At 42.7% G+C, this 19,860-nt stretch overlaps 1 protein-coding gene across 1 annotated transcript in view; it reads left to right on the forward strand.

Annotated features, from left to right (window-relative positions):
• Positions 1–19,786, forward strand: part of LOC103895497 (inhibitor of nuclear factor kappa-B kinase subunit alpha) — a gene marked incomplete at its 5' end in the record, with an annotated part of 46,763 nt that extends 26,977 nt beyond the window's left edge. The window contains 13 exons of the mRNA XM_019470954.1: positions 666–801; positions 1,848–2,042; positions 2,421–2,523; positions 4,877–5,000; positions 6,252–6,403; positions 7,426–7,487; positions 10,141–10,250; positions 12,404–12,453; positions 13,205–13,301; positions 14,161–14,308; positions 15,167–15,303; positions 16,803–16,902; positions 19,238–19,786. Of these exons, the coding sequence (XP_019326499.1) occupies positions 666–801; positions 1,848–2,042; positions 2,421–2,523; positions 4,877–5,000; positions 6,252–6,403; positions 7,426–7,487; positions 10,141–10,250; positions 12,404–12,453; positions 13,205–13,301; positions 14,161–14,308; positions 15,167–15,303; positions 16,803–16,902; positions 19,238–19,264 (1,441 nt within the window). The remainder of the gene's footprint in view (positions 1–665; positions 802–1,847; positions 2,043–2,420; positions 2,524–4,876; positions 5,001–6,251; positions 6,404–7,425; positions 7,488–10,140; positions 10,251–12,403; positions 12,454–13,204; positions 13,302–14,160; positions 14,309–15,166; positions 15,304–16,802; positions 16,903–19,237) is intronic.
• Positions 19,787–19,860: the final 74 nt, after the last annotated feature.

Consider the following 19,860-nt stretch of genomic DNA (forward strand, 5'->3'; position numbering starts at 1 on the left):
TACTTAGCACTTGGGTCTTCAGATGTGCCTAGCAGTGCAGCGCAGCTCATTGGCACTGGCAGATTTCTAGGAAAAGTACTGGAGTTGAGAATGAAGTGGCTTTGTGCCAGTGCTTTGGGCTTTTTGCACTGTGTACTGTCTTTAAAGACGTTCTTGACAATGAACATAGAGGAGAACCTTCCAGGTGGCTCTGCAGCATGGGGATGGTTATTCTGCAGACAAGGCTTTGAAAACTATTAGATTTTATGTGTATAACAGATGGGTTTTGGAGGGAAAAAAAGAAAAAAAAGATTCTCCCCCTTATCCATTTTGACACACCTTACTGATGTGTCAGGATACTTTTGACTCAATGAATAGGAGTCAGGAAGAGGGAGAAGTGTAATGCAAGTTATATTGGATGGGTGTGTGCTCCTGCTGAGGTCAGTGAAGACTGTTGTTATGGTGGGGATGCTCACTCTGTATGTGCTTTCCTCCCATTTCAGGCTTTCCCTGCTGTCAGGATGAGCGACTGCAGCGAAATCGCTGTTTGTTCAGTGGATGTTGCACACATATGGTCTCTAGCCAAAGAGTTGTAACCGTACTGCTGTTGTGAGACCCTAGTTTCCTAAGTGGACTGAGTGTTGTAGAATATCTACCTTCTGTTTCTTATGGCCCTTCTGTTTTAGTTTAATTGTAGAACCGATGGAAAATTGGTTGCAACTGATGCTGAATTGGGATCCACAGCAGAGGGGTGGAGGTTTGGATCCTGAGACCAGTCATCCAAAGTGTTTCCTAATAATGGATCACATACTGAATTTGAAGGTCAGTGAGGGTTGCTACTGGGTTTAAAGGCCTACTGAAAGCATCTCAGAGGACAAAAAGTGTGTTCGGTGGAGCAAAGCTATAATTCTGGCATCATCGATCTGCAGGATTGTGAGGAATGGTTTTGTTGGTATCAGGTAGTGACTGGATATACAGCCTGTCCAGTACATATCTGAAGGCAAAATATCACCAGCAGTATTAATCTCTAGCTTTACACTTGGAGTGAAGAATGACCCTATATTACTGTCTGCCATCTCAGAAAAGACTCGCCAAGGTCAAATAATGGTTTAATGTTTGCTAATAACAGTTTTCCTGAACTCCACTACTGATGCTGTGACCTCCATGTCCATGTACTGTAGCAGTTCCTGTAGTAGAACAGAGATTACATTCACCTGACTCTTCCCCTTCAAGTAATTATTGGAGCTTTGCTGGAGTAAAACTAGCTGAGGCAAGCATGTGTAGAAGTCAGAGAATAATTTTGCCTGATCTGGAAGGATTCCAAAGGAATTAAAGCCTGAAACACAAAATATTGTGCCCATTATTGGGACTTGTCAAAATCTGTACATCGTGGTTTGGTTTGGGTCCTACAGTCTCTGCCCAGATGCAGTAAAACTATAGACAGGGTCATGAGAGCGGTGAGAAGACAAGCACTGGTATGCAACAGCTTTTTTGTATGAAGGGCTTAAAGGAAGTGGGACTCCCTTTCTTGGGAGCAGTACTGGCCAGCATCAGAGACAACAAGGCTCAAGATGGCTTTTATGCTAGCTTGTCACCATTCTTTTCAGGTAATTAAGCTGCAGCATGGCTTGTGAAGGCTATTAGTGGGTTTGATTGTAATTTTTTCTGGCATTAAGTTAAAAGTTATAGGCCCAGGCTTTGAGTTTTATTATGTGGGCCTTTACTGCTGAACTTGATTATTATAGTCATTGAGAGCATCAGTTGAGTTTTAATCTAACATGTTAATTGCTACATACTCCCTCCCAGGCCTTTGTGTCCTTTGTCTTTGATAGCCAGTGACTTGTAATCAACTTGTACTCTTTTTACAGATAGTACACATCCTAAATATGACCTCTGCCAAGATTGTTTCATTTCTCTTGCATCCTGAGGAAAGCCTTCATTCCCTTCAGATTCGGATTGAGTTTGAAACTGGAATAAGTACTGGAAATCAGGAACTGCTGTTGGAAACAGGGATTTGCCTGGACCCTCGGAAACCTGCTTCCCAGTGTGTTATTGATGGCGTAGTAAGAACTATTTTGTTTGTTTAATGTCTTTCACATTCTCAGGGAATTTAAAATCCTAGGGAAGATAAATTGCCTTAATCTTCTCCCACTGGAGACAGTTTGCTCTGTAAGTGTGGTAACTCTTAAGGTCTAGCATTATTTCCTTTATTAGGTAATGTAAGCAGATTCCTATAGTTATATTCCATCTAAATATTTAAATAAAGTAACTTGCTAGCAAAGGGTTTCTGTGGGATCTATCAACATCAGTTTTTTAAGGCACCTGATAAGAAGATTGTCTGCCCACAATACTTAGTTCATGATGTAGCCAGGACCCTCTGGGTTAGTAGGAGCTTTGTTTAGGATTTCTCTTGTTTATGTTCTCTTCTCTTTTCTCACCAGAGAGGCTGGGATAGCTACATGGTCTATTTGTTTGATAAAAGCAAAACTGTCTATGATGGACCCTTTGCTTCTCGGAGTCTGTCTGACTGTGTAAATTACATTGGTAAGTATACTGGAGGACAGCTGGGAACTGAAAGCACTGCTTCTCATGTAATATGAAAGTAGATTTGCCTTACAAATCTCTGTGTGTTGTCTTGAAGGGCACTTTCTAATTCAAAGAGGACCATTTAAGAACCCAGAGCAGCCTAACAAAGTTTCATCTGCAGCGCTGTATCTCCACATTTTGTAGATGTAACAGTTCAGAGAATTTATTGCCCGCCCTTTGGGAACTCTCCTACAGAGCAACTTAAGAATTCATTTAAGGTTTTTGCCCTTGTATTAAATTCTGTGCACTGAACAGCATCTACCCCACCTAAACACCTAAACCTAAGCATTGCCCCACTTAAACAGAACCATGATGTGAATGGAGGCTTGGGAGGTAATATGTACAACCTCATTTTGTAGCCTAGAGAGGGAAACTTTTAGTTATGTCTGCACACTACATCCTGGAAAGAAAATTCTGACTTGGGGGCTGTGATTTCATTTGCACAGCCTTCTGCTCTGCTGAAGGGTCTTGCCCCTTCACACCCACAGAGTGTTGCAGTGACATCGTGCTGGGAGGTGTTTGCAGAACCTGAGCGATAGCCCACATAGATGTCCTTTGGTAGTACCAAGGGTCAGGAACCTTCTTATCTTAGGGTTTAGCACCTGTAGAAGTTGGGCACATATCCCTTCTTGTCCTCCTCCTCTCCTCCCTGTGCACAGGTACAAACAGGTTTCAGCTCCTTGCAGTCCTGTCTCCTGAGGTTGGGTGCTTTGGATGTTCATGAGCAGTTGCCCTCCTACAGCTCTCCTAGATTTAAGCTTCTGAACCCCATATCAGCATCCTGAGGATTACCTTTTTGCTCTATACTGTCTGTGATAGTTGCATTGCAGCTGTGATCCATCTCTCATGTCTTGCCTAAGTGAAAGAACAGGTCCCTCATTCTATGCTGCTGATCATTCAGACCCTATATGAGGAAATCCACCTTGCTCTGATCACAGAGCCAAGCCAGTGTGTTTGGCCATGTTCCACTAGTTGCAGAACTGCTGTTGTTCCCCTGTGGAGGTTATGAGTTAGGGCTGGTCTTCAGAGACACTTGGCAGAGCTTCAAAACCTGTCTTCCTGACAGTTTTTAGTTCTAGTGATAATGTGTCTGTAACTCCACAGCACTGATCCTACTTCTGGTCTCACCAAGCAGAGCCAAGTATCTGAGAAAGTCCAGGCCCCTCCTTCCTCTTGAGTTGTTAGGAGTAGAGCCTGGCTATTGCTGCATGGATACTGGTGGGATCTGCTCCGGTTGGTCCCTCTTAGTTCTGGTGCTGCTGCCTGGCCCTGGCATCATCAGTATACTTGTAGACCATGCATGAAAGCTGCTTCTCTGCTTACAGCTTCCCTTACATGTCTCCTGAAATGACAGCAGTCATCTGCAGGACCTAATATACCTCTGTGAAGGTGTACATATACCCAATATACCTGTATGAAGGACCTTGTATACCTCTATGAAAGAAAAAATAGTGTCAAGGGACAGGAGACATCTACTGGGATACTGCATGTAAAGGAAATGACTTGTGACATACAGTTACTGTTAAGTAGCCTAATTTTCTTTGGCCTGGCTCTGCAGAAGTTGTGCTGGTTTTCCCTGTCTCCTTTTACTGTCATTCAGGTTTATTCCGATTGATTTTTTTTTTTTTTTTTTTTTTTTCCCTTCTGTGTTCTGGGCTATTTTATTCTGGTGAATCTCATGGCGTGGCATCATTGTGCTGAATGTCTTGGAGCTAAGGCTGTTTGCAACATGTTTATTGATATCCCAATGTACTGACAGTTCCCTGTCTTTATAGGGGAACACACATAAGTCCTGCATCTTTTCCCCTTAAACATCTATATCAGGAATCTAGAAGGAAATGTACAAAAGATTTGAAGACATTTTCAGATGAAACACGTGTCAGGACAGTGACCAATATCAATTGATTAAGTGGAGCAATTAAATTTGCTTTGCTCGCTTGGGCAAGTGCTTTAGATAGTTTTTGGATAAAACCACCCATGGGCCCTGCCTTGTGCCATGTTTCATGCAGTGTGCCCTGTGTCCACTAGTGCCAATAGGCCAAAGTGCTCAAAGAAATTAGTACTCTTGTAGCTGTGAGTTCAAACGTGAGCTGTTACCTGGCCAGTAGCAGGCTGTCAAATACCTGGGGAGCCGTAACGTGAAAGGCTTATATGCACTTAGGCAGCATCACATAAAAATTGAGCAGATCTTATGTGGCTTGATCCCTTAGTTTAGGCACGTGAAACAGGAATTAGGAATGTTGTAAGCACTGAAGTCCTTTTCTAGAGTTGTCCTTTCATTTGTGTTTAATTGTGTTTTTCTTGTATTCAGTACAGGATAGTAAAATCCAACTGCCAATTCCTCAGCTGCGCAAGGTATGGGCAGAAGCAGTTCACTATGTGATTGGGCTAAAAGAAGATTATAGCAGGCTTTTCCAGGGCCAGAGAGCTGCCATGTAAGTTGTTACTCCTCATTCAGAAGATTCAGTATTATGCAAATACAGAGACTGTTTGCATGGAAATGTACATCTCGGGGAGTTCTGGTTATCCAAAGTTTTACAGCTCTCTGCTGCGCTATACTTTTACATTATAAAACATATTTGGGCTGGGCGCTTATTCCACTCCAGGAATTTTACTGCATAGTGCCTGACATTGATAATGACTGAAAAAATTTGAACCTTGAATATAGTCACAGACTCAAAGAATGACTGAGGTAGGCAGGGACCTCTGGAGGTCATCCAGTCCAACCCCCACACACACACACACTCAAGCAGGGTCACCTAGAGCTGGTTGTCCAGGACCATGTCCAGATTTTTAAGTATCTCCAAGGATGGAGACTTCACAACCTCTCGGGGCAACCTGTGCCAGTGCTCAGTCACCCTCACAGTAAAAAGGGGTTTCCTGATGTTCAGAAGGAACCTCCTCTGTTTCAATTTTTTTCCCATTGCCTCTGGTCCTGTCACTGGGCACCACTGAAAAGAGCCTGGCTCCATTCTTTACGCACCCTCCCCTCAGGTACTTGTACATTTTGACCCCCCACTCAGCCTTCTCTCCTCCAGGCTGAACAGTCCCAGCTCTCTCAGCCTTTCCTCATAGGAGAGATGCTCCAGTCCCTTAATAATCTTCATGGCTCTTCATTGGCCTCTCTTCAGTATGTCTATGTGTGTAGTGGGGAGCCCAGAACTGGACCCAGGTGTGGCCCCACCAGTGCTGAATAGAGGGGAGGGATCACCTCCCTCGCCCTCCTGGCCACATTCCTCCTAATGCAGCCCAGGATAGTCATTTCACAAATGGCAGAATGAGTGGAACTGTTTGTTATATTTGTAGGGTTTTGTCCTGTGATTGAATCACAGAATGGGCAGTGTTATATATCTCAAGTGATAAAAAAGGTGCCAGCATTCACCAGGGGCAACATGCACTGCAGGACCCTGTAAATGATAAGAAATACTCTACGCTGCAAAGACTGTTTAACTGAGCTTGACAAAAAAACTGGGAAATGAGGAAGGACTTTCTCTTTTGCTTGCTGAGGACCTGCAGCTTCTGAGGATGTGAGATGGAGTCTATGATCCCACCGAGACTCCCTGTTCCAAGGGTCTTACAAAATTTTTTGCTAGCTATGCATTCTCTTCAGGTAATGTGACAGCACTGGCCACATAGTCCAGATACGCTTTTCAACTAAGGTGTGCTGTTCTTGTTTCATTTGTTAGGCTCAGTCTTCTTCGGTACAATGCCAACCTAATCAAAATGAAAAACAATATGGTGTCAGCATCTCAGCAACTGAAAGCAAAACTGGAATTCTTTCATCAAAGCATTCGCCTCGACCTGGAGAGATACAGTGACCAGATGGCTTATGGCATATGTATGTATGTGTAATACTTGCCTGGGTGTCTTGTCTGATCCTATAAAGGATCAGACTGACTATGAAGGACTGTGGGTAAGAACTAGCTTAAAAGAGAATTAATGCAGGAGCTGCCATTGTGTTCCTCAGCATCCTTATGGGTGTATTTTAGCTGGGGCAGATGCAGGAGTAGAGTTTGGCAGAAGCAAAGGCAGGAGGATAAAAAAAATGTTTTTGGAGACCTTCAGTGACAGTGAAACAGGTGGTCAGCTGTTCCCCACTGAGAACACCAAGCTAAGAAAATTGGAGTGTTAATAGTACTGGTGATGTAAATGTTTGCTATTTATTCATTCAGAGTCTGATCCATTTGGAGTTGTCACTGGGCATAAAGTGGAGGGCAGAGTTGCCACACTTGATATACAGTGGAAGGGCCACTAACCATCCATGGCAGAACAAACAGGCGTGGTGACTGCAGAAACACTGTTTTGAATAGCACTAAGGGAGTGATCTTGCTGTGCTTTGTAGCATGAGTCAGGATGAGAGATGAGGTGAAAAAGCACCAGCTACAGTTTTAATGTCACAGAAATGTCTGGATCTTACAAATACTATTCAGGTGAGAATAGCAAGATTTATGCATAGTTTCAATATATGGCTAAAAACCGAAACTTGAGTCAAAAATTATGACTGGACTGAAGGATGATGATGGAAAATGGAAAGACATGGTGAACTGGTTTTGGACAGTCTGTGTTTAATCAAAAGTGGCAGTTATTGAGCTTAATGGTGGAGTTTAAAGACTCAAACTCATTTTAGGCTGGTGATTGCAAACAGTGAAATCCTACCAAATGGTTTGTATGTGAGTTAAGGTCGAGCATGGAGTTGTTAAGTTGCAACTTTGCTGTCTCTCTGTGATCTCTGGGTCATGACGCCTGCTTGAAGGTTCAGCATCATGCTCTTTGTGTTCAAATTCAACTGATGTATGTAAAGTTCAGGTCATGCTTTATTTTTGTGTCTATATCTTTTTATAAATTAACAACCCTCTTAAGCTTCAGAAAAGATGCTCAAAGCCTGGAAGGAGATGGAAGAGAAGGCTTCTCAGTGCGCACAGGTAGGGGATATTAAAGAAGCTTCATTATCTCTCTGTGAAGGAGATCATGACAGGAACTTAGTGTCGTATGTGCCACTGCCCTGTCCCTTCAGTGTGTTTCATATCCTTCCTGCTGTGGGAATGAGAATATCATTGCAGATGCATTAAAAAAGAAACAGTCCCCAGTCACCAGGTTGTTTGAATCTAGTGATTTGAACAAAACCAGTGCAAATGTCACTAGACTCAGTTGTCTATATAGGAAAGTAGATTACAGAGATATGTTATTTATTGCCCAAAAGAAATGGTGTTGCTGTAGACAAGAGTCTTCCTGGTTGGATTTACTGCACACAAAAATTTCCATTGCTAAAGCTGAAAATAATACCGATCACTTACTATGCACTGATTTCAAAATTGCAGTACTTTATTTAGGAGTACAGACATAAATTTCTGGTATTCTGCAAGTAAATATGCAAATTAGTTTTTAATGAGAGTCATCCATAAGAAATTTAGAGCAGAGCTAGAGCCAGTTCTTACTCTGAGCAGTAGTCCTAATAGTTAACAGATGTTTTTCACTTGTGGTTTATAGACAGTTGAGCTGACATAATGGCTTTCTGTTTCTTGGAGAGTCAGTTCTGCAAGAAAGCCTAGTTGAAATTTATGTACTGCTTAGAATTCTGATCTCTGTCTTCTGGGAATGAGCATTTTAATTTTACCTCCACTGAAAATGGATGAGGAGACAGAGGCTTTCTTGACAGAGAGTAGTTCTGCCTACAGTTCTGTCCAGACCTTTATAGGGAAGGAATAAGCTTTTAGGTGTGAAAACCAGGGACAGAGTTAGGATGATCATAGTTTATTGTCAAAAGCTGTTTCTTCTTCTCTTCTACTGGATGTACTGAATAAAGCTTGGGAGGGGGGAGGCATTCAGAGGGGAGCATTCAGAAGTGCGGGCATTCAGAAGGAATGCAAGGAAAAGTCAGCACATTTGTAATGTATTTCTCAGAGTAGAGGTCTGATATGTCTCAAAAGGTCTCAAAAATATTTGAGATATTTTAATCTCAAAGTACTCTCTTTTTTGTGCTCCCTTATAGTAGCTAACTGCAGGAGTGCCAAGAGCATTGCATGTTCTGCTGACCAGGACTGTCACGTTGTTTGCTGGGCTGATGTCTCGCATTTCTGCTCTCCCCTGCAGGCAGTTCTTGTATTGGCTCTCATAGTAATGCAGAGCACAGTGATTAATACATAAAAATCCCAGACACCATTAGAAACACAAACAATAAATTACGTTACCTATTTTTTTCCCCTATGAAGGAATAGACTGGGTAGTTCAGGTTCTGGGATCCATTATCTATCTTCATCTAAGTCAAAAGATTGTTGGAGCCTTGATTCTGCTTGCTCATATGATGGAGATCAGGGGAACTGGGATTCCCATCCGAATTCACCTCTGTTTACCTCTTTAAATTTTGGGATCTTGTTGCTCCCTGTTAGGAAGCAACAAAGATAAAAGGGAGGCTGCCTACAGCAGAATAATTCAAAGCTGTCAGTGGCTGTTTCCAGAAAACCAGGATCCTCAATAAATATTTACTTTGCAGACCATCAGAATTATGTTCTGTCTTCAAGCTGTGCAGTCCACGTATATAGTCACACTGTGTCCATTTATCAGGAATGGAAAATGTTTTACTCTGTAATACACAGTCGTATCTCAGTCTATCTAACGGGCAGCTTAACTTCTGTGAATTCAAGAGACACAATTATGCTGTGTGGTCAGTCATGGTGCTCCAGATAAAGACATTTCTTTTGGTAACAGGGTTTACTTCACATTTTTCTCACAATCTGATTCTCCTTTGATTCTTGCTTCTCTCTGGCTTCTCGCTGCTTCTTCTTCTTGGTTTATTTGTTACCTGCAAGACCTACAGACATCCCTTTTGGGTCAAGGGGTCACATCCCATTTATATAGCCTCATACCAAATACTTCTGCAGCTTCAGCAAGGGGTATGTTCTTGAAAATGTTCAATTTGCAGGTCCTACAGCCCCAGGTCAGAAAGGAAGAGCTGAAATATCTCAAAATACTTTCTCAGGAAGGCAGATCAGTGCCCACAGTCCATGGCGCTAAGACCCATTACAGTGACCAGTGCTTTCTTAACCGTGCTGGAGATCTCCACGTACCTACTCCTCACGCTCAGAAATTTTGTTGTTGGCTCCCTCAACTAACTTAACTGTGGGAGCTTGGCATAAGATTGGTATCTTTTATATTGCTTTGAGGAAGATGTGAAATACCGGAGAAATGTCAGACCAAAATGCATATGGGAGGGTGAAATGTGAAAGCACCCTCTGTCCATACTGTAAGAGTAGGAGGAAAAAAAATCTTCACTGCTGGAACGTATGTAGAGCCAGAGAGTATGTGTGTGCAGCGTGCATCTCAAAGAGATACGATTTATGAAGACACTGATTTTTCTTGTCCAGTGTGGTTGTCAGAGATTTGGATCTAGGTGGTATCATCCACTGAGAAGATAATAACAGTATCCTCAATTATTGTAGCAGGAGTCATGTCAAAGAGCTTTTTTCTCCTAAACTCTGCATGGATTGAGCCCATAATCCAAACAAGTATTCTGGGGATCTTTATCTACTTTATTGCACTCCTCCTTCAGTTTGATTTGTAACTGTATTTCCCCATTAGGCTGAAGATATTGGATACCTGGATGAGCAGATCATGGCTCTGCACACAGAGATTGTAGAGCTTCAGAAGAGTCCGTACGCAAGGCGCCAAGGAGAGGTCATGGAGAGCTTGTAAGTTCTTTGCTTATTATTTTTATTGCACATAGATGGATTTTGTGTATTTCAGTGTCTGAGGGTTTTTTTTCTTTGGTGATTCCATCAGCGCTTTTGAAATGCACTCTTCGCTATTTGCAAACTGTGAGTACAGAGTAGTTTGCAATTGTTTTAAGACCATTTGGTGGTAAAAGGGAAGATCCCACCACTTGTGGCTGTACATTCTTCATTCCTCTTGAAGTTCTAACGATCACTTGGTAGCATTATAAGTTAGAATAGGACACTGCTCTGTCTGAAAGCTAGCTGTGCAAGAAAGATTAACATTCAGTCACAGGAGTAAACTCATCTAACTTACCTAACTTACCCTGCAGCCGCACAATGACTAGACCTGGGGAAACGTGGAAAACACAGCTGGGGAGGACAGGACGCTTCTCTGTCGCTGACTATGAAACTTCATCTTAGAAGAGGATGGGCCTAAGATACATATCTTGGTCTCAACTGAAAAATGCAGAGGATTTCTTTTTGCATTGGAAAAGAGTGAATTTTATAGTGTTGAGTGAGAAAATTATGAAACCATTGTAAAATCCTGTTAAATATCTTCAATGTGTTTTCAAAGCAAGGATAATTAACAACTCATGGATACTTGAATGTTTGGAAAGTTGAATATTTATTTTTTTAAAAAGTATGAAAAAATGTGAAAGAGCTAAGTGGTATTACTGATCTTAAGAAGATGTAGGAAGCAATTATTGTAGTTTGGGCTGTTGCTGAGAGCACAAGTGACAATTATAAAAGAGAGGGATCACATAGCCACCAAGATTAAATAGCCACTAAATCTGTTGTTAGTAAGAGCTCTTCTAAATGACTCAGTATTCTGGGAAGAAACATGCCTGTTCCTGGCATGTTCTCCCCCCTCCCTCTTTACAGAGCTAGATCAGCTAAGTTGCTTTTCATCCATGTGTAGTTGCAGAAGCAGCAGAACGGGTGCACAGGGGAGGAAGTGGTGCAAGGGAGAAGCCACCTCTTGCAGCAGTAGCCCACATTCAGAGCAGCTTAAACTAATCATGAACCTGCCCCATAAAACATTGTTTTTAAGCACTTTCACCACTGCAAACCCAAGGCTGTATCAGCTATTTGCAGGTGCTTAAAGTGTGCCCTAAACTGTTGATTATTCTGGTCTAAAGCTACTCCTTTTAATGAGGAGTGTAGTGGAGAACAGATTGAGACTCCTGCTCTTTAGTTTTTGGGGCTAGAGCAAAGCATACTGCAGAGCACTAGCTTCAGGTTTGATGTACACAGCCACAAGACACACGTGGATCCTGGGTGATGTCTCAAATTTACCTGACGGTGCTGGATGCTAATGTTCTTTTTTTCCTAGTGCAGCAGGAGTAAAGAGTACCTCTCCCTGTATCCTTGGCTGATGGAGGAGTTTTGAGATGGATAACTATCCAGCACACTAGAAATGCTGACTTACATAAGCAGAAGCAGCTTGCATGATCTCTTGAAACAGTATTGGGCTGATCTAAGAGCAGCTAAGGGGAAGAAGAGGCCTGGTGAGGGCCCAAAAGCAGAGTTAGAAATGGCTAACTGCTACTTGTTTCTGACAGACTTTTGATTTAGAACAGTGAAGATTTGTTCAAGGGTGGAAGCTTCAGTGTTTGGCTGCGTTTGAAATACTTGAAAGAAGTAACATTTATTTAATGGGAAGAAGAGACACTGTCCTCTTGTTTGTGATGCAGCTGTCTCTTTCCATTTGCAGAATATCACTGTAAAATTCAGGCAAAAAATGCAGAACAGGAACAAGAATTTCTCAGGCAGTTGTGCAGAAGTACCTATAGTTACAAAAATGAAGTTTCTTAATTAAGGATACCACAGAAAGAAAACACAGCTGAGCCACGTGAAAATTTGAAACTGAAAATAACCTCCAATTGGTATGGTTATCTGAGAAGAAAATGCATAATCAGAGGAAAGAGAGACAGCTTTTAAGGAGGAGTTGGTTTCCATCACAGAAAGACCATCCCTGTGTTCCAAATGTCATACTTGTATACTAGCTATAGAAGAAGGTGGCAGCTCCAACGAATGAGGTTCAGCAAGGCATAATTTAATTGTAATGCTTTTTTTCTTGAGTCACCTGCTTGTTGATACATGTATGAATCATTTTCTTCTTTTTAAAGGGAACAGAGAGCCATAGACCTGTACAAGCAATTAAAAACAAGACCTCCAGGTATGGAAGGAGATGGTTCAAAGACTATTTCACACTCATACCCCATGACTAATTTTTCTGAACTCAAACCCAGAGAATACTGTTTACTAGGAGAAGGCAAATGATTGTATTAAAGTTAACCAGACTCAAGGGCATACCTTAAGCTGATTTCTTCTTTTTGCTGAGCCTAGAGCTCTCCCAAATTCCTGTAGTCCTGTTCCTCAGCCCTGGACTTGTCTTTTGGTTTTCAGTCTTGGAGCAACTGCCCTGAACACGTGTCTGCCTTCTGACACTCTCTACCTTTTTTCCTGCCCCCAGTACTATTGCTTTACTCCCCCCAGACGTGGGAAGAACTGCTGTTCCTCTGTTGTCACACCCACCCAAGGGCAGTCTCTTTTCTCCTGCTCCTCTTCTCTCCTAATTATAGTGGATGGAGCCCCATGTTTGGGGATTATTATGTTCTGAACATTGTAACTGCTGAGCAGAAAGATTTAGTCACTTTCGCATTTGGCAACTACCTGCAGTTGCTATTGAAGCCAGTATCTAGACAGCAAGGGTGGCTGGAATTGTATACGTTACTGCAGAGAGAAGAGACATTAAGGAAAAGCTGTGCCTAATGAGAGATTGTGACAGATTTTAAGATGTTTCATTGTTTCAGTTTGTTTGGCTGCACTCATTAAGTCAAACCTTTCCTTGACTCTGGGCGTTTGTGTCCAGAGTGGCTCCTCGCTGAAGAGCATTTTACTAATGTGGTGATTGATGGCCCTTCCAGATCATGCCTACAGTGACAGCACGGACATGGTGAAGATCATTGTGCAGACAGTACAGAGCCAAGACCGAGTTCTCAAGGAGCTGTTTGGCCATCTCAGGTACTTTATGCAGAAAAAAAAAACAAACAAATGCAACTTGCAGCATTTGTAGCTTTGTAGCAGGAAAGGAGAGGGAAAACCATGGAGATCAGAGCCCAAAAGCTCCATCCACAGGTATACATTTCTCATAGCAATATTAATTCTGCTCCTTTGTGTCTGTGTTGAATTTCCACTTACTCTTTTAAAACGTATAGCTAATGTGTACAGCTAATAGGGAAGGGGAGGAGAATGCAATGGCTTGCACTGTTAGCATCCAGGAATTCACTTTAAAATGAGACAAATTCTGCCAGTGTTTAGGTTGGGATTAAAATCTTAAGGGAAAAAAGAAATAGTGTAACGACTGAGAAGATACCACAGTGATTTGTTCATTAATTCATTCATTCTTCAGGTAGCTCAGAAAAAATGTCATTATGCAGATGTCAGTAGTCAGTAAAGCATGATTTAGTTTTATTGTCGTTGTGGTTTAAGCTTAATAGATCGCATAAAGTAAGTTGTTAGCTATGGTATGGTCAGCCCACAGAGACCAACAGAGACCAGAGAAGATTAATAAAATACCATGGTTGAGTTGCTGTGCTGTCCATTGTCATTAATTTTTGCATTTCAAATAAGAAGAGCTTATATTGTGGGTATTAATAGTAGTGTCATTTGCCTCCTTTTTTGAGTCTTAACTGGACTTGGAAAAGTCCAGGGGTCCCTCCAGTCTTGCAGGTTTTGTACCTGCAGCTATCACAGTGCTGTGCTAAGAGAAAGGGGTGTTCTCACAGAATTTTTCTTGAATCCCAAGGTGAGGCTTTTGGTTTTGCCAAAACATACTGCCACACATGCTGGAAGGTAACTTTGTGTTTGGTTTTTATTATAGCAAGCTCTTGGGCTGTAAGCAGAAGATCATTGACTTGCTTCCAAAGATTGAAGTGGCTCTAAATAACATCAAGGAAGCTGACAACTCAGTGATGCAGATGCAGGGCAAAAGACAAAGGGAGATATGGCATTTGCTGAAAATCGCTTGCGTAAGTAGCTTTTGGACTACTCGTTTGCTCTTCCTTCCAGTGCAGGAGCCAGGGGACATCAAATGAAACTCTGAAGAGAGCATAAAGGGATAACTTCCACACAATGGTTGATTTTACTGTAGAGAAGGGAAGTTTGAGATGCTAAAAGTTGACACAGGTTTAGAAAGGGTGTAGACAAATTCATGGAAAAGAAGCCCAGTAGAAGACTCCTTGGTCCCAGTAGGTCATCAAACTGCATACGCAGTGGCTGGAGTGTGGTAGACATGCCATACCATGCCATGCGCCATGTTCTTACATTCCCTGAACATCTAGTGTTGGCCGCTGTTGGAGGGCATACACTGGGACTGGTGAACTGCAACCTGATGTATTAAACCTATCATTATTTTAGTGCTGCAAAAGCAAAATAGGTGCTTCCCAGGTTAGTTTAAGGTGTTTTAAGACTACACTGCTTTTTCTGCATCAATTATAGTGACCGTACAGCTGAAGTGATCTCCTGATTTCCACATGCCTACATTCAAGGTCAGCATAGGAAACATGTATGTCTTCCCCCTGTCAGGAGAGTTGCTGCTGTGCATGACTCACAGTTTAGGACATGGCACCACCTCCTAATTCTTCAGTGTAGAAGACATGCCATGTACAACACGGGTGACTTTTGTCATGCAGAGACATTTGGTACCAGCTATTAGCAGACCTGTGGAGGGTTGAATCAGCTGACTTGCCAGCCACAGGCATGGCCTAGATTGTATGTATGTGTTACAAACAGTGCTTATGTTCAATTGCAAGTCTTGCATACAAAATAATTAAGCCTGACTAAATCCTTCCTTTGTCCATCACAGCAGATTAATTTCTTTTTTCTAGACTCAGAGCTCTTCTCGATCGCTGGTAAGCTCCAGCCTAGAAGGGACAGCCTCAACTCCGGCAGCCATGTGGCTTTCACAGAGCTCCTCAGGGAATGTACCTCACCCTCTGTCATCTGTGGCAACTCCTGAAGATGGGTAAGAGCTGTTGGGAAAGGAGGCCACTGCAGAGAAGTCAGTGTAGCCATTTTGTATGCATACACTCTGAAATCTTGTCCTCTGCCACTGGACTCTCCAGTGCTGAGGGGGGCTGAGGAGCATGTCTTCACCACATCCCATGTGGTGGTTTTTGGATATGCTGGGCAGGGAAAGTTTTGGCATACTAGACTGTCTCTGAAGGCAGTGTTGTTCAACTCATGACTGGAGTTCTAGTAACTTACCTCTGGCCCTATCACAGCAAAATGCAGCAATGAGATTTTGAGCCAAAATGCGGTTTCTTTTCATGCCCAAATTCTGGTGCAAGTCCCAGGTAAATCAGGCCATATTTAGTGCTTCTTACAGCTTCAGTGATTTTAAGAAGTCTTAATTCAAATGGAGGTCTGAAGTCGGGGTCAGTACTAAGCAATCCATCTGGTTCAATATCTGGGATTTTTTTTATCCTTCCAAAAAAACGTTGCAGTAGCTCATATGTTACTAATGCTCTAAAAAATCAGGAATTAGGTTGAACTCTTTATTCACAAACCTCCACTCTCTCGTCCTGAGCAAGTTCCACATACCACTCTCAGCTAAAGCTTGTGATCTCCATCAGCTAGCACTGTGCTATTCATTTCTTGCATGTTGTGTTATTCTGTCTTGGGGTTGGATTTGGTTATTAAGGCCCCTCTCTCAGCCAGTCCTAGCTCAGTAGTAAGAGAGTTGTCAGGAGCCAAGGGGTTTTTCTCTTCGCTTCATTAGCAATTTTACTTCCAGTCAGCCTAACAGAAGGGAAGACGCCCCTCAAAGACTGCTCAGCCCTCAATCCACAGCAGTGCTGGTTTTGTGGGGGCTGGGGCAGGGGTTGTGAACATTGGCATCAAACCATTTTGCCATTTTTGGGTGGTCAGGGAAATACCTAGGTTCTGAAGATACACATCTTCTAAGCAGGCTTTTGCTGGAAGTTAGTTGATTTTTCTGAAACCCTGAGCAACCTTGTCTGCTTCCTCTTTTCTGTCTGCTGGTGCGGGGCAATTTTTGCCTCTGAGTAATGTGGGGTGATCGCCTTGTAATAGGTGCTTTCCTGAGCAGGGTGCCTTTGGATCGCCTCAGAGCTCCTCTTCGAACCATGACTTCACTGTACGAGGCACTGTACAAAGAGTCAAGAGATGTAAACCTTATGGGGAGTGGGCAGTGACTCCAGGCCCCTCATACTCAGCTCACTTCCTAGGTTCTGTTAAGGCTGAGTTTCAGTGTGGTTTGTGCAGTTCCTCTGTAGGGAAGGAGAGGAAATCCACACTTCCAGGGTGGGGATCTGCAGGATGCCACCTCAAGGCATGTTTTTGTGCCCTACAAGGTAGTGCCTACAATTACAGAGAATTCCTATAAATGAGTTTTATGGCTTGTTTGGTTTTTGGGTTTTTTTTTCCCCAGTGCAGAGCCTTTTAATGTTGGTGTTACTTTGTGTTTTAAATCTGTCATCTTATGCCTTCCCTTCCCTGCAGGGAAAATTTTGCCCATGTGATAGAAGAGAATCTGAATTACCTTGAACTCTTTAGCAGTATTTTGCAGGAGGCGAGACAGGAGCAGAACAACAGCATGATGGTAAGTCTGTTGATGTATCTCTGAGGACCTGATTTTTAAGAGCCACAGCAGGGTCCTCTTGGGGTGTGAAGAACTCCTTAAATAAGGCCATTTATGATGATGTGAATTGCTGTGGCTGGCAGGGGATGTCTGTCATCCCTCCTGGACTCCGCTAACATGCCGGTCCTTATGGAAGGTAGCACTTGGTGCTAGTGTCAGCTGAGTGGTCTGTGTGGTGGAGTGGGCTGTTCCATGGGGCCCCCTGGCTAGTAGAGCTTGCTCTGAATGCTGATTGTATTCTCAACTGGAGAGTCCTGGTTTGTTTCCCTGCACTGGAGTGGGCAGGGTTCTCCATTTCCAGAGCCCTTTCCTGATCATTAACTGAAGCTCTCATTATGGCAGAAGTGGGGCTTTAGAGAGTCCTAAGAAGGCTCTTTGCACAAATTGGTATTTGAAATAGCAAGAAATGACAAAAGTAAATGATGATCACCCAGACGTTTTGACACAATCTGAAACTCTGTTCCTGAACTACTAATTGAGGCCAGTAAGTTACTGCTCAAAAGAGCCCGGTTACCAGAAGAATGAAGAGCACCACAGAATACCAGTCTTCTAGAAGAGGCTCTCAGCTGATTTTAGAGGCTGTATCATAGAAGCACCTGTATAAATATAATGAGAAAAGGACAATTAGGCATGTAGATTGATCTGTTTATAATGGAGAACAGTCAATACAGCTTCTGTTAGCATGAGATTGTCTTACAAATTTATTGCAGTCCTGTAAAGAAGTCGAAGATCCACTAATATGCTGTAACTTGGATTTTCAAAAAGCTTCTTAAAGGTCTCCTTAGGGATAACTTCCATTCTCATGGCATAAAAATGTTGAAGCTGTTTACCAATTGTAACTGCTGAAATAACAAGGAACAGAGGGTTAGGGAAATGGAGATGGTTGATGAAATGGAGCTCTTATAATTCTTATACATTTTAATGTTCTAATGTTTATGAATAATAGTAAACAGTGAACTGAGAGTTTACTGGAGTTACTAAGTTATTTGGGATGGTGAAATGAAAACTAATTAGTGGGAGTTGCAGATGACAGTGTAATAGCAAGGGATTGAGCAATATGGGGAAGAAATGGACCTAATTCTTAAACATTTTAATGTTCTAATGTTTATGAATAATAGTAAACAGTGAACTGAGAGTTTACTGGAGTTACTAAGTTATTTGGGATGGTGAAATGAAAACTAATTAGTGGGAGTTGCAGATGACAGTGTAATAGCAAGGGATTGAGCAATATGGGGAAATGAAATTAGCTACTGATTAAGGCAAAATAATTATGTTAGTGGGGAAAACATTTTAATGTTCTAATGTTTATGAATAATAGTAAACAGTGAACTGAGAGTTTACTGGAGTTACTAAGTTATTTGGGATGGTGAAATGAAAACTAATTAGTGGGAGTTGCAGATGACAGTGTAATAGCAAGGGATTGAGCAATATGGGGAAATGAAATTAGCTACTGATTAAGGCAAAATAATTATGTTAGTGGGGAAAACAGCCTTAATTATGCATACCCTGGTCTTCAACCATTGGTCAATGAATGCTTAGTTTGTCTTTGTTCAGTTCTGACAGGGTTGGTATCAGTTGTGTAATACAATCTTCTCTCCTGTCTTGTCTCCTTGCTGTGGCTGGAGACGAGCAAGAAGCCGTGTGACTGACTTCTTAACTGTTAATCATCCATGTCTCCGTCATCTCCCATATCTCATTCCAGGCTGCAGCATCTGTCTCTGGCATGTTTTGGCCCAGAAAGATTATTCATTGTTGTGGAATCACGCTCTGCAGATCAGCACCTGTTTCATTATGTTTGGTTTCTTTCCCTGTTCCCTTGCATCAGGGAATCATCCTGTTAGGCAACAGGAAAGCAGCAGAAAATGGGATTTGTCATCTTCAATTCACTTGGGAAAAAACGGGGAAAAAGAATGAATAACTATAAGAACCTTTTCTCTATTCTTGCATACATTTGACTTGAAGCCTTTCTTTCTTTTTCATTTGTGTTCTTGCACTACCAGTGTGTCCCATGGTGCACTAGGAACTCCGACGGTAGGTTTTGTGCAGGCACAAAATGTAATTTCCAAAGCGAGTACAGTCTGTGACATGCCTGAGCACTGCCGTAAGCATGGGGGATTTTGTATCGGGGGCAAACTGAGTCATAAAATTGTGAGATTGCTTTTCAGCTGTTAGATCAACATGATTCTTTGAGAAGAGAGAGATGCTGGATAGTGAGTGTCCTTTGGTCACCACCCTGGAAATGTACATTCAGTAGCTGTTTCCCGCACTTCAGTTGTTTTCTTGCTTCTTCTTTCAGAGTTTTGATTGGAGCTGGCTGAAATAGCCACAGGAGCTGACATGCTGCTATCTGCAAAGTGCCTGCATGCTGAGAGGTGGCTTGGCAGCCTTCAATGTGACGAGCTGGAGGGGACTGGTTGATCAATCACCTTGTGTTTTGTAAACCTTAGTGGAGTTGATCACAAAGGTGATGGTCAGTAGCAGATACACCATTGGCAGTAACAAACAGCATTTTACAGGCTGTTGCCTACTTCGGCTTTCAACTAAACAAGTAACCTGCTTGTTGGAGACACACCTACAGCGCCCGCTGCCTTCACCTGTGGTGGGCACTCGTGGGGGCAGCCAGCCATACATATCCCGCGGGAGCCGGCGCTGAGGGCCGTGTCCCTGCAGAACCTTTCCTGGAAAGAAGGGCGAGAGCAAAGGGTGGCGGCTGCCTCAGGGCCGGGGCCCTGCTGTCCCCCCGGCCCTCCCGCCGCTTGTCACGACTGCTCACGTGTGTAATATGAATGTATAGATTATATATATTTTAAATAGAATTAACTGCAATAAATGCTGTGGAGAGGCTCTCGGTGCTCCCTCCCTGCGGGCTGGTGGGTCCTCGCCCTCACGCCGTTGCCGGGCAACAGGGCGGCGCCTCCG

This window comes from Aptenodytes forsteri, unplaced genomic scaffold (genome assembly GCF_000699145.1).
Source record: "Aptenodytes forsteri isolate BGI_AS27 unplaced genomic scaffold, ASM69914v1 Scaffold320, whole genome shotgun sequence".
Taxonomy (NCBI): Eukaryota; Metazoa; Chordata; class Aves; order Sphenisciformes; family Spheniscidae; genus Aptenodytes; species Aptenodytes forsteri.